The sequence below is a fragment of the Populus nigra genome, chromosome 19 (assembly GCF_951802175.1).
Source record: "Populus nigra chromosome 19, ddPopNigr1.1, whole genome shotgun sequence".
In the NCBI taxonomy this organism is placed as follows: Eukaryota; Viridiplantae; Streptophyta; class Magnoliopsida; order Malpighiales; family Salicaceae; genus Populus; species Populus nigra.
This window is the reverse complement of record NC_084870.1, coordinates 4,300,313-4,312,755: the sequence shown is the minus strand read 5'-3', so window position 1 is coordinate 4,312,755 and position 12,443 is coordinate 4,300,313. Positions and strand designations below refer to the sequence as shown.

At 34.3% G+C, this 12,443-nt stretch overlaps 2 protein-coding genes across 2 annotated transcripts; one reads left to right on the top strand and one right to left on the bottom strand.

Moving 5' to 3' along the window:
* On the top strand, positions 1–5,172 carry LOC133679849 (protein SOSEKI 1-like). Its single transcript, XM_062102562.1, has 7 exons — positions 1–136; positions 2,533–2,711; positions 2,797–2,866; positions 2,953–3,074; positions 3,241–3,934; positions 4,055–4,159; positions 4,857–5,172. The coding sequence occupies exons 1-7, from the start codon at positions 123–125 to the stop codon at positions 5,023–5,025; spliced, it is 1,353 nt and encodes a 450-aa protein (XP_061958546.1). The 5' UTR covers positions 1–122; the 3' UTR covers positions 5,026–5,172.
* Positions 5,173–5,282: 110 nt separating this feature from the next.
* LOC133679848 (uncharacterized) lies at positions 5,283–8,805 on the bottom strand. The gene is made up of 4 exons (XM_062102561.1): positions 7,846–8,805; positions 7,148–7,405; positions 6,938–7,029; positions 5,283–6,311 (listed from the first exon to the last, which is right to left on the bottom strand). Exons 1-4 carry the CDS (start codon positions 8,494–8,496, stop codon positions 5,528–5,530), a joined length of 1,785 nt encoding a protein of 594 aa, XP_061958545.1. The 5' UTR covers positions 8,497–8,805; the 3' UTR covers positions 5,283–5,527.
* Positions 8,806–12,443: the final 3,638 nt, after the last annotated feature.

Sequence of the window (12,443 nt, the reverse complement as noted above, 5' to 3'; positions counted from 1 at the left end):
TATATTTGGAGTGGTCAGGCCAGGCACAAGCAAGCTAGCTAGCAGAAGTTGCTTTGCATGTGGCTGCTCGCAGTGATTTGGATCATCTCTCTTTCAGAATCTTACAGCATTGAGTTGAAGGAATGGAGAAAAAGGAGTAAGAATCAACATGTTCTTAATTTCTTTCGTCAAAATAGGAATGAATTCTTCAGTTTTCATCCCAAATCTAGTTAAACCAGCTTGCATGCACATGTTGATATGTTTTCGTTATTTTCAATGGAGGAATTCAAAGTAAAACAAGTGTATATATATGTTTTAGCTAAAATTTAAGTAGTAGGAGGAACTTTAATTAATATACGCTGTGAAAGCTAGCCTGATCATATCATATTCAATCAACCATATTACAAGTATTTCTATATATAAAAAACAGCATAATGAAGACAAAAAATAGAAATAAAAAGCATAAATAAACACAGTTGTTTTTGTTTCCGTAACCTTATCATGAAGGTGAATCCTTGCACTCTTCGCAGTGCATCTACTTTGATTAAATTGCCCTTAATTATGGCTCATAGAAAATTTCATGCCGTAATAGCGACTGCAAATATGAAAGCATTAAATCTTAAGACAATATATTACCTTTACGTGCTCCTACTAATTAACTCTAGCTAGACACGCTTGATTTTTTGTTTTCCAAGATCTAGCTTCCATATTCGTTGGATTTTCTCTTACAAGGATTGCTTTGAGTTTTTTTTTTCTTTTCCCATGAAAATAAATAAATAGTAGGGATACGAAATTGGATACAAATTCAATTAAAATATTAGAGTGATATAAAAAACAATAAATCATAACAAATCATATAAAATATTAGAGTTGCATAAAAAACAATAAATTAAATATGCAAATTAATTCGATTACAAATTCAATTAAGAAAATATACAAATTAAATTCAAGATGTATATATGCCAATAAAAGGGCATCAAGTCCTTTCCATTACAAAAAAATAACCCTAAAGTCGGGGAAAGAGAAACTTTTCATCCATTTTGAAACCATTGGATAATTAATTAGCTGTAAGAAAAATTCAACCAGCAAATCTTGTTACAATTAGTATATTATAATCGCTATTTACACACAAATTAGTTCCTAAATCTTGTTACAATTAACATGTTTGAAATCGCAACGTTTCCTCAAAAAAATTTTAAAATTTTTGATATTATTTTATGTTTTTAGATTATTTTAATTTGTTAATTTTAAAAAAATAAAAAACATATATTATTTTAACTAAAAAAAAATATTTTATACTACCACTTCTATCACAATGACAAATTAATACACTCTAAGAAGGACATATATAGATGCATGAAGGCACTGCCTTTCTCACAGACATTATATATATAAATATATATAAAAGATAAAGTTAGTAATAAATTAGTCCTTGTAGTTTATCAAAACTAATTATCAAGTCCTTATAGTTTATAATAAATAATGAATATAACTCTTGAATAACGTTGACCATCCTCAGTTTCGTAATTGTTTGTTTAAGAACTACCTCTTCTCTTTACCCAATTCTCCTTTCTTTATTCCATCATCCAAGAAAAGAAAAACAAAATAAATTGAAAGGTCACATGAAACTTACAAGAGTACTAAATTATAAAACAAATAAAAAATGTAGGGATTAGATATATAGTTTCTAAGACCACGAGGATTAGGTAATTACTTTTACTAAACTACAAGGACTGCGTTAAAATACTCATAAAAGATAGGAAATTAAAAAGAATGCAGTCTTAATTATGCGGAAAATAAAACTCCATGATTTGGGTCAAAAGCTCGCCAAGTATGGTAAGTTAGGTAATTAATCGCGGGAAATCTGATAAAAAGGTTGCCACTCTCATCTTTTTCTCTCCATATAATACATAAAGAGAGATTAAGTAGCTCTCTCTCTCTCTCTACCCATGATCTATCTATCTTCCTTCCTCGGCTTCTCCATTTCTTTCTTATAAACAAACGTCTTAATTCCCTAGCGGTCGCACAGTTCTAGACAAAGTGAAAAGATCCAAGGCAAAGCACTGCACCCCACTGAGTAATATTCTCGAATTTTTATATCTACTGTGGTGATATATATTTTTAATTGATAATAGTCTACGTTTCTTGTAGGCCTGCATTAATTTATCTCTAAATGTGTGCACATGCATTACAAACCAAGATGCATGAGACATTTATAGAGGAAACCCATGTATATATGTGTTTTGTGAAGAGCTTTTTAGCTAGTGGTGAAGCTGCAGGCCGGCTGCTGAGAAACAAACAGATTACACAGATCCCATTTCTCTTTCTTTCTCCTGGATTCTCATGCTCAGATGATCATATAATACTATATACCTTGGATTACAATATGCATGGTTCTGTACCCTTTTTTCTTATAATAATGTAGATTGATATAAGCAATGCGCTCGAGAGACCGTGGCAGTGCCTGAAAAGAAGTGTTTCTTCTTGTTCTAGTTAAATATTCTATGTCTTTGTCTATGTATTTTTAATTAGTTCAAACTAATTAACGTACAGGAGAAGATCGAAAAGAATGGAAGCATCATCAGGAATACCCCTCAAAAGTAGTAGTGGGGCTGGAGGAGAAGTGAGACGTATTCATATCATTTACTTTCTCAGTCATAATCTGGGCCGTTTTGAGCATCCCCATCTCATTCGAGTTCATCATTTCAATCTAAATGGTGTTTATTTAAGAGGTAATTTCCTCATTCTTTCAAGTAATTTGCAAAGGTTTTTGATTGTTATATAGTTACTCAATATGAAAATTAAAATTTAAGATAGATGTCAAGAGGTGGCTTGCGGATTTGCGAGGAAAAGACATGCCAAAAGCCTTTGCTTGGTCCTATAAGAGGTTTGTTTTATTTTGTTCAGCAATATATATCTGGTAATTAATGGTGATTTTATAGATTTTTTATTTAAAAAAATAATATTAAACAGGAGATACAAGAACGGTTATGTCTGGCAAGATTTACTGGATGATGATCTGATTACCCCAATCTCTGACAATGAATATGTCCTCAAGGGATCTGAAATTTTCGTCCCTCCTGCCAATCCCTTCGGTACGTAAAAAATCCCTTATAAATAGCTAATATCTTCGTGATGCTATCGTTTTCTTTTCAAGGAAAAAACCAGCAATTTTTTTTTCATTTGATTTAATTTCCAAATAATCATGTGATTTCAGCACTAAATCCCATTTATCTTCTTGTCCCTGGAAAAACTATACAGCTGGTAGTGCATATGGTGAAAAGAAAGCTCCTGACTTGTTAATGAAAAGTGAAAATGATAGCCAAGTTGAGAATACTGAAGTTGAAAACAGAGCACAAGATCATGAGCAACTTCCTTCACCAAACCAAATTTGCGACGACACTCCCCCACGAAAGACAACATCATCTGAAATATCTCAAGAATCACCTGTATTCAGTTCAGAGATTTCAACATTAACTGACGATTCCATCAAGGAAGAAGAAGATGCATGTAAACCCAGCAACCCTCTTGAAGAAGAGCAGATAGACATTAAGGTGGAACAATATTCATCTTTTTACACCAATTTCTTGGGCAGCAAGAGCAAGAAGAACCAAAAGAAAAGGGTAGACAACAACAGCAATATTGAAAAGATGGGCACCCCAAGTTCATTCTCCTCGCTATCGTCATCAACATCATCATCACAAGCTACATTTGCAAAGAGTAAGAGCTATTCAAGTGGAACATCCAAGATGCTACGTAATTTGATGGCATGTGGTGCTGTTGACACAAACGATGCTGCATTGGTTCGCCAAGGCCAAAAATGTAATGGTAAATACAAACCAATCGAAAAGCCGGCTGATCAGATTTGTGAAGGAGAGGTACTTGGAGGGCCTGCCAGAGTTTTTGCGACTCCATGGAATCAACAAATACAGCAACACGATATTGCTAATGCTAGGTATTTTGGCAAAAAAATTGGTACTAGTAGCCTCTCAAAATTTGTCAGTGTCATGAATATTGTATAAATGGGCCATTAATACATAGTGTTTGGATTGGTTCTACTGCATTGTATTAGCAGGAAAAGCTATGATGAGGCGAGAGGTTCAAAGAAGCAGCCTGGTGGATTTGGCAGTCCAAAAGTGATTCCCCCTGCATACAAGCCAGTGGCTGCACCCATCTGCTCGTAAGCCCAGTAACCCATTTCCTCATGCTATCTCTACTCTAACTACATTATAAAATTTCTTTTCTAATTTTAGATTTGACCATTTTGAAACCCATGATTTAATGTTGCATTGTAAGCAACTAGTAAAACCTAATGATGGATGGTGCCTTGGCTTGGACTGCCAAGTAGACTCACAATGTTGTGTAATAGTTCACCTGCTTTTATGATGATGATGGAGCACTGGAGAAATGAGATCACAACAGACAACAAAGTCAAAGCAGAACCAACCAGAGCCCCTGCTTGCACGCAATTATGACAATTGTCCATCTGACTGTTCAAGGAAGTAATCAGTTCCTAGTCAAACGAAAAGCAATCTCTCAGTCAAACATTATTGTTTGTTCATGTTAGATTTTCTGTCAAGAGTTTTGATAACTGCCTGCCTGTTAGTTAAGCTAGCAGAATGACAAAGTTTTTAGTAAACAACGTTCATACATGATTTACAATCTGAATCAATAGACACACCCTTCCTTTTCTGGGGTTCTCCTTTTCTCTCTTAATTCTCTGTTCCTGTTGCCGCTGATATAAACATAAATAGGTGCTTCTACTCCTCAATTTGGCACGCCGACCCTAGAGTATTTGATTTTGTGTGCTCTGATCCAAAGCCTATTCATTACCGTACTTGGTTATTAGCAACTAAAATCTAACTGTAAAAATGCAGGCGGTGCGGGAAGTCATTCAGGCCAGAGAAATTGCACTCGCACATGAAGTCTTGCAGGGGATTGAAGACCCTGACAAAGGCTGCTTCAGCTTATGTTGAGAAAACACCGTCACCTTCACATATTTCAGTTGATTCAAAATCTGAGGATGGCTATTTCTTGACTAAATGAATGTTCAGTTGTAAATTTCGGTAGTACACTGTCCAAAGCATGAACTTCTTTACCACTTCTGCTGTTATTTGTGTAAAGTAAATATAGGAACATGTGGTTTGGCATTTAAGAAATGGCGATTACATTATTATTTCTTCTGAAAATTAATCACTCTAATAAGATTCCATTTTAAATGCAACTTAGGGAAGCATCACTTCGTCCACAGACACTGCTTGCACTTTGCTTATATTATGAGTGAACTTTGTAAAGTTTCAACATAATTCATAAAACTTGACTGACAATAGATGCAAATTGTTCAAGCAATCTATTGCATACAAACGCAGTACAGGTTACAATATTTCTGGCTGGCACGTTTCCTAACACTAGGTCAACTATGGTTTTACCACCTGGGAAAATGAAATATTCTGAACGCGCAACTTCTCAACGAACTCATATAACAATGTCTATCTGAAACCAGAAATTGGTGAGTTTCAGTGTCATTTTGTTAGCTCTTAGTATTTACCTACTTACCAGTAACAGTAGCAGAATCAACATATTCTAGCAGGAATCCATATAATTTCTTTTTCAAGCCTTCTATCCTCGCATCAACCTTAAGCCCACCCCCGACTAAGTCATCCAGCCACTGGTTCACCCTTCTAAGCTGCCCAAGAAAACCTGCAATCTCAGAAATTTTCCCTTCACATAACCCAAAACCGACATTCAATGAATCCTCCATATACCTCAAGAACCATTCACGGGAATCTAACAGCAGCTTTTCTGCTAAACTTGCTGTCTCCTTTAATCCACTTCCCCTGGGACAATCCCTCCTTTCAGGATTCACATTCTTTACAGATGCAAGATGTCGTTTCGAAGATGGCACCCGCTTAGCACTTAAATCTGGTATATAGTTGCTGTGGTTTCTAAGACATGGTTTGTTTTGAGGCAATTGATTCTCAGAATGCAATTCCTCTAGAGAATTATCTAGGATGACATAATAACATTTATCAATATCCAAAACTCCACTCTTCTCTGGCTTCTTTAACAAACTGAATTTGGAAAGATTAGTCTGTATAGCAGCATGAACCCAAGATTCTGCATTAGTATTTCTTGAACTTTTACGTACATCAGGAAATACACGCTGCAGGCTATCATAATTGCTTGCTTTAGTTTCAAGAAGACTTGCATCACTGAGTAAAGAATTAACAATCTTTGCTGATCTCTGAATGTTCTGGTAGAGATCCAAATATTGTTCCACTAATGGTCCTGAAGACGCTGATTGCGCAGACTCATGTAGTTCTGCAAATGATCTGGAGGAAAAAGAAAAGCATTAAGCTGGAACATGTGGTAAAATGGATAAAGAGAGAAGCTTTTCATATAAATTTCAAGTTGGCAGATAAACCCTTTCTTGTGGTTTCTTTTTTAATCTAGTTTCCTCCCTACACAACTCTCTGTATTAATCTCCAGAGGATGCCAGATCTACTGCATCCTCAGGCAAACCAGAGATGCATATAACACATTAGTTTTAGTTGCTTTACTCATTTTTCTTAATCCCATTGAACTATAGATGGAGAGGCAAGAGAAAAATTGATTTCATTGGGAAGAGAACGTAGGTGCTGACGCACCCTAAATTATCTCTTAAAAAGGCTCTTTCCATATTTTACAGCCTAACACCCAAGAAAACGCAGTTCAAAGCTTTGCACCATTATCCAACTGATAACCTTCATCAACACTTGTTAAGTTGGCGTCAAACTGATGACAGCCAGAAAGCAAAATCTCATTAGTTAGATTAAAATTTTAATCAAATGACTATGAAAAAGGAGGGGAAGGAGAGGGGTGTTGTTCACAAGTCAGCAACAATATTGCAGGATATGAAAAACATTAGGAATTCAACAAGTTGACAATAGAAAGAAAGAAAAGGCCAAAGGATTCATACTGCATGCAATGAATGACATTGTCAGCAGCCGATGCTTCTTCAAGCGCACGTGCAGCAGCCAAAACTGCAGCATTCTTACAACACAGAGTTTCCTGAAACCACCAAGAACATAAGAACTGAGTTCTTTTTTCTGATGAAAAGAGAATTTACAAAGAACTTGGCAACGGTACAATCTGGAACAGAATCTCATAATCCGGTATAACTTCAGACCTTTCCGAGATGGTGAATGGCAGGAGGAATTGCATCCCAGGAAATTCTATATTTGGACCAAGTTTTGGAAATCAGGGGAACTTGAACCAGTCGACTAGGAATAACATGGTCAGTAGCTGACTTCAAATCTTTTTTCAAAGGCTTGACAGTTGGAATGGATGAAGAGATCCCATTCTTGGTTTTCAATGGGGAAAGACTCAAAGATAGGCGCTTGTGTGACGAGTCAATCTTGGAAGGAACCTTCTTATCGGAACGAACCTACACAGAAACAGGTAATAAACACTGACCGTAGATAAATGGTACTGGACACAACAAGCATCATTGTATGTTTCTGGGCGTAGATAAATGGACCCTTAAATTGAGAAGCACATGACAGCGATATGATTTCAGTAAACAAATGCTTGTTGTTTCTCATTAAAACAATTACTTTCTTTCTATGGATTATCCCGTCTACTCCATAGTAAGAGTATGATGTGATTGGGATACCTTCAACTAGGCAATGAATGTTAGTATATGAAGCAAGTATGAGTTTAATAAATTTGAAGCAGAAGAGCTAGTCTTTAGATAAAAGAAAATGATTGTGAAATAAAAAATGTGAAGTGAAGAATGCAGTTAGTTGACAGTACTAAATCAAAATAATGCACGGTGTAGTGACTCTCAAGGAAATTGAAAACAGGAAAGAAGAAGCAAAAACATACAGTTTTTGATGATTTATTAAGAGGAACAGTTTTTGGAGTGGGAGTTTGGTGCTCCCAGATCCTCCTAGCAGAGTCCAAACTCAATCTCCTCGTCTGATCCAAAGAATCCCTTTTCATGTGCTTGGAATCCTCCACAACAATGTCTGATTTCTTGACAATATTGTTAATCTTGGATAGTCTTTGTCGACTTATCAACTTCTTCTTCTCCTTGTCCTTGCTAAAATCAGTTGATGTAACATAACTAATTCCAATACTGGGCAAAGAATCGCTGGACACCAAATCCTTAGGATTCCCAACGCAAGGCCTTCTCTTATTGGGCACAGGCTTCAGCCCACGAAGAACAGGAACAGGAGAGCCAGAGGCAGAAACCTCGAAGCGCGAAACATAAACGAATTGGCCCAGTTGGATTTTGTCACTGTAAATCAAGTCCAAGTCCTCATCAGAGATGGAGGCGTAAGCGGAATGCAGAGAGTCTGAGACTTTCACGAAGAATCCTTGGCTCTGCCAAGGATCATTTGGGGCTCCAGAGAGAGAGGGCACGATCTCTATAACTTGAAGAAGGGCAGAGCGGTGCTCTCCAGTGACTCTCACGTCCTTGTTGCCAGCGCTCTCCAGTAGCTTGGATAGCAACCCAGGCGTGAGAGATGCCATGTGAAACACCTATGCTGCGTTTTGCTCTTTTTGGTTTTTTGCTAGCACAGCGGTAGTAATAAGATTGCAACAGAATCACCATATCCCAATGCAGAGAGAGAGAGATGATCCTAGAAAGGTGAAGTCGCAGTCAGAATCTCAATGCTGCGACTGAGTGCAATGACATGGGAGAGGGTGCAAAGCTGTTTTGGCAGAATGGATGGGACACATGTCAAAAGGAGATCATGTGATTCCTGAGCTTGAGATTTCCGCACAAGTGAAAGAAAGCGCAGGCTCCTAGGTTTATCCAGCAGATAAGAGAAACAGACAAAGCTAGCTAGCTAGTACTAAGAACAAAAGATTTATACCAACTTTTCATGATTTTTTTTAATTAAAATAATATTATTTAAAAAATATTTGCTAAAATATAAATTTATCTCTTAATGTTTCTGAAACAAAATATTTACTAAATATTTTTATACCAACATGTTTTTTTGGAAGAAAAAGACCAACGTCAGCAAAATACCCTTCTTGTAGCCGAACATGTCGCTTGTTATGCCATTCTTTTATTTTGTGTGCTTCATAGTTGTTTCTTCTCTCTTTTTTCCCAGAAGACCACTGTCAGCAAAACGCCCTTCTTGTAGTGGCATTTTCCTCTGCGGAATCAAACCAATCAGAAATGGGAAGACAAGTTTCAAACTGAAGGTTTTGTGAAAGAAAAGAGAGAGAAAGAGGAAATACCATTCTGGATAATTCATGTAAAAGCAAGGAAGATATTAGCATAGTTATCAAACCTAACTTAAAAATTGACTAGTTAAAAAACTACGTTACAAGTATACTGGTTTAATTTGGATTGATCTAAAAAAATAAAATAAAATAAAATAATTGCTATTTTATCATAAAGGAAACGCTTTAGATTGGAAATGACAATAAAATTTTGAAATCACATGAAGTTTTTTTATTTTATGTCAAGTGGGTGTTTAATATTGCGACTGTAGGTGAGGTTGCGTTGAAACACAGTTTTATAGTGTTTGGTTAGGCATGAATTATAATTTTTATGACCGTGGATCCCATCAAAAACTAAGGTTGAACCTCAGTTTCTGAAAACAATTTTCATTTGCTTTTGAAAGCATTCTCTCTCAACTTTCACCGATAAAAATCATGGAGAAATAAATTATTGAAAAAAATACCAAAACAATCTATAGATCTAAAATTCTTGCCCACCATTGCTAACCACTACTGAGATCTATCATCATCATCAGTCCTAAATTTTTTCAGCCTTAATATTCCCATTTGTTCTCTTCTCTTTTCTTGATATTCATTTAACTTGCCTTCTTCAATTTCTTTGAGTTTACTTTGCCAGATTTGTTCAACAAAAGATAATTTTCAATGATTATGTAAGCTTAATAAGCTCTGTAATGAATATTTTTTTTTTTTGCAAATTCAAATCTTATATCCTTGCACCCCTTTCTTCATTCTTCTTCAAATCAGATCAAATTTAACTTAGATTTTCATATGATGTTTTCTGACGATGCTTTACTTTATTTTTTGGCATAAATAGACAACAGTTATGTGTTGGGAAAACTCAAGTGACAAAAAGTAAAGGTGTTGGGAAACTGTTCTTATCACAAACACTAACCGTGAGTTTCTTTCTTATCTCTATCTCAAAAAAAATTTAATTAACTATAAATTTTAATTTGTGTGATACTTAATTAATTTATTTTGATTGTGAATAATTGTCAATGTTGTTAATTAACTACAAACTACTGCACTTGCATGCAACATAAATATATTGTTTACCATTACATTTTACAATTGATATTCAAACCTGTTCTTGAAGGTTTTGAATAACTTATGTTTTATAGAGTTTTGTATGTTTGATTAGTTTATTAACATGGGTTTTTTCTGCTCTAAAATCATTTTTAATTTTTTTTTTATTTTGCTAAATGGTTGGATTTAGTTGCTTTTGTAAGGATTGAATTAATGTATTGTATAATTAATGAAGTTTTGAGTTTTTTTTTCTTATAAAGGAGTAAATAATCATCTTATTTATAACAGACAAAGTCTTGAATTGCGGATTGAGTTTGATTTGTGGAAAGTAGTGTTTGTTGTAACTAGATAACCTATAGTTACAATTGAATCAAAGCAGGGAAAGTTGCATTAATTATTTTAAGCATTTATCTTTAATAAAGAAAGCCTAATGCTCTTATCCTCTATGAACTTTGTTTCTTGATCTGTATTATATGACTTTGATGCTAGCTCTTTTATATATCCCTTTTGCTTTTTGTTTAATATTTAAAGGGGGAAATAAGGTACTATAAAAGGTATCTAATGATGAAATAAAACTCAAATTCACTTAAAAAATTAACTAAAATAATTGTTGCTCCAATAATAACCTTAACAAATAGATAAGGTAGTTAGTTTCAAAATTTGAAATCCAAATACTAGAAAACCAGAGAAAGAACAAAGAAAGGACAATGTTGAGTTGAATGTCCTTACATCTTGAGAATGAATAATTATGATGGAATGTCTTGTTGTGCAAAAGCTAGTTATTCCAATATATATTTTTTTTTAAGTAAGCAAGCATGTGACATGCTTTTGGTCATCTTTATAATTACCCTTCACAGCTTGTTGTTTTTGTTTTATTTTGTCCTCTAAATCATTAAAACTATATTGTATCAACACCTCATGCTTCTAGTTTTCCTCATATAAGGGTTATTAAAGTGTGTCTTGTCAATTATTCAACAAACTAAAGTGTTTCACAACATGCATTTTATATTTTTATGTTTTTCTTATTATTTATAATAAGTATTTAGTGTTTATGTTAATACTGATTATTGCATATAAATATGATATCATTGCTTGTTTTCTTTGTTAAATGTTTTAAAAGATACAATGGAATGTTCTAAATCTATGTATAAGGCTGCTTAGATAAAGAAAATGTTGCATATATTTTGTGACCTATACATTAGGGCTATTTACATGGGAATGAGACCTAATACTCATTTCGATAAAACATGTTGAAAATTTCTTATAACATCATTTGAAGAACAAACTGATCATGTATTTACTAAAGCATAATTGAAAAACAAATGGGATGGAAGCAAAAAGGATTGAAGGATATGGACAAAGTTGATTTTTGAAACTGATGTGGGCTGGAGTAGTGAATTATTAACAATTTCGGCTAGCGATGAGTGGTGAAAAGTGAAAATTTAGGTTAATCTTCATGATCCTAACAATTTCAATTGTAATTCTCATGTTTTATAAATTTTTTACTATATGATGTTGCATTAATTATTTTTATTTCTTTTATGTAGGAAATTAAAATAGCCAAAAAATTCAGACATGTTGGTATTGAACCGTCTTTGAAGTTTAAATTTGACAGAATGTATTTCAACATTGTTGCTACTGGAGAGTATGTGTGAGCACCATTGTTAGGAGTACTTGGTGACAATGATGTCGATCAACATAAGCAATGTCAATATTGATGCCGCTAATTTGGAAGAAAGAAACGGTGATTCAAAGGAGGATGAAATTCTAGATTTGAAGAATGACATTTCTCGAATGGTTGGCGGCGTGAATATGTCGAGCAGCAGCAACACAAGGAGGATGAAATTCAATATGTATGTCTGTTATGAATATTGGTGGAAATAAATATTACAAAGTGCAACATTCTGGATGAGCAATTTCTTAAGAATTCTTGTTGCGATGTGTGACTTTGATATAATACCCAAAAAAAAAAATAGGGAAGGTAGACTTGTATAATAGTAGATTTATTACTCAAATAAGATGTCTGCCAACATAATAAAAAGTGAAATGGGAGAATGAGAAAAAAATAAAGACAATTGGCCAAAACAAGAAAAAAACTTGAAAAGAAGAAAATAAATGGTACAAAAAGAAGGATGACAAAGGCTGTAAATGAATGCCTTTTTGACAAAAGCTACCAACAAAACTAGTAGGATAAAAGG

What these genes read in the sequence shown, in the direction of transcription:
- LOC133679849 (XM_062102562.1), top strand. An exon ending in CCCTCCTGCCAATCCCTTCG is followed by an intron (nt 3,075 to 3,240) that starts GTACGTAAAAAA and finishes AAAACTATACAG; the next exon opens with CTGGTAGTGCATATGGTGAA. An exon ending in CACGATATTGCTAATGCTAG is followed by an intron (nt 3,935 to 4,054) that starts GTATTTTGGCAA and finishes TTGTATTAGCAG; the next exon opens with GAAAAGCTATGATGAGGCGA.
- LOC133679848 (XM_062102561.1), bottom strand. Translation starts at nt 8,496, where the DNA reads ATGGCATCTCTCACGCCTGGGTTGCTATCCAAGCTACTGGAGAGCGCT. An exon ending in TTAATAAATCATCAAAAACT is followed by an intron (nt 7,406 to 7,845) that starts GTATGTTTTTGC and finishes GTTTCTGTGTAG; the next exon opens with GTTCGTTCCGATAAGAAGGT. An exon ending in AATGTCATTCATTGCATGCA is followed by an intron (nt 6,312 to 6,937) that starts GTATGAATCCTT and finishes TTTTTCCTCCAG; the next exon opens with ATCATTTGCAGAACTACATG.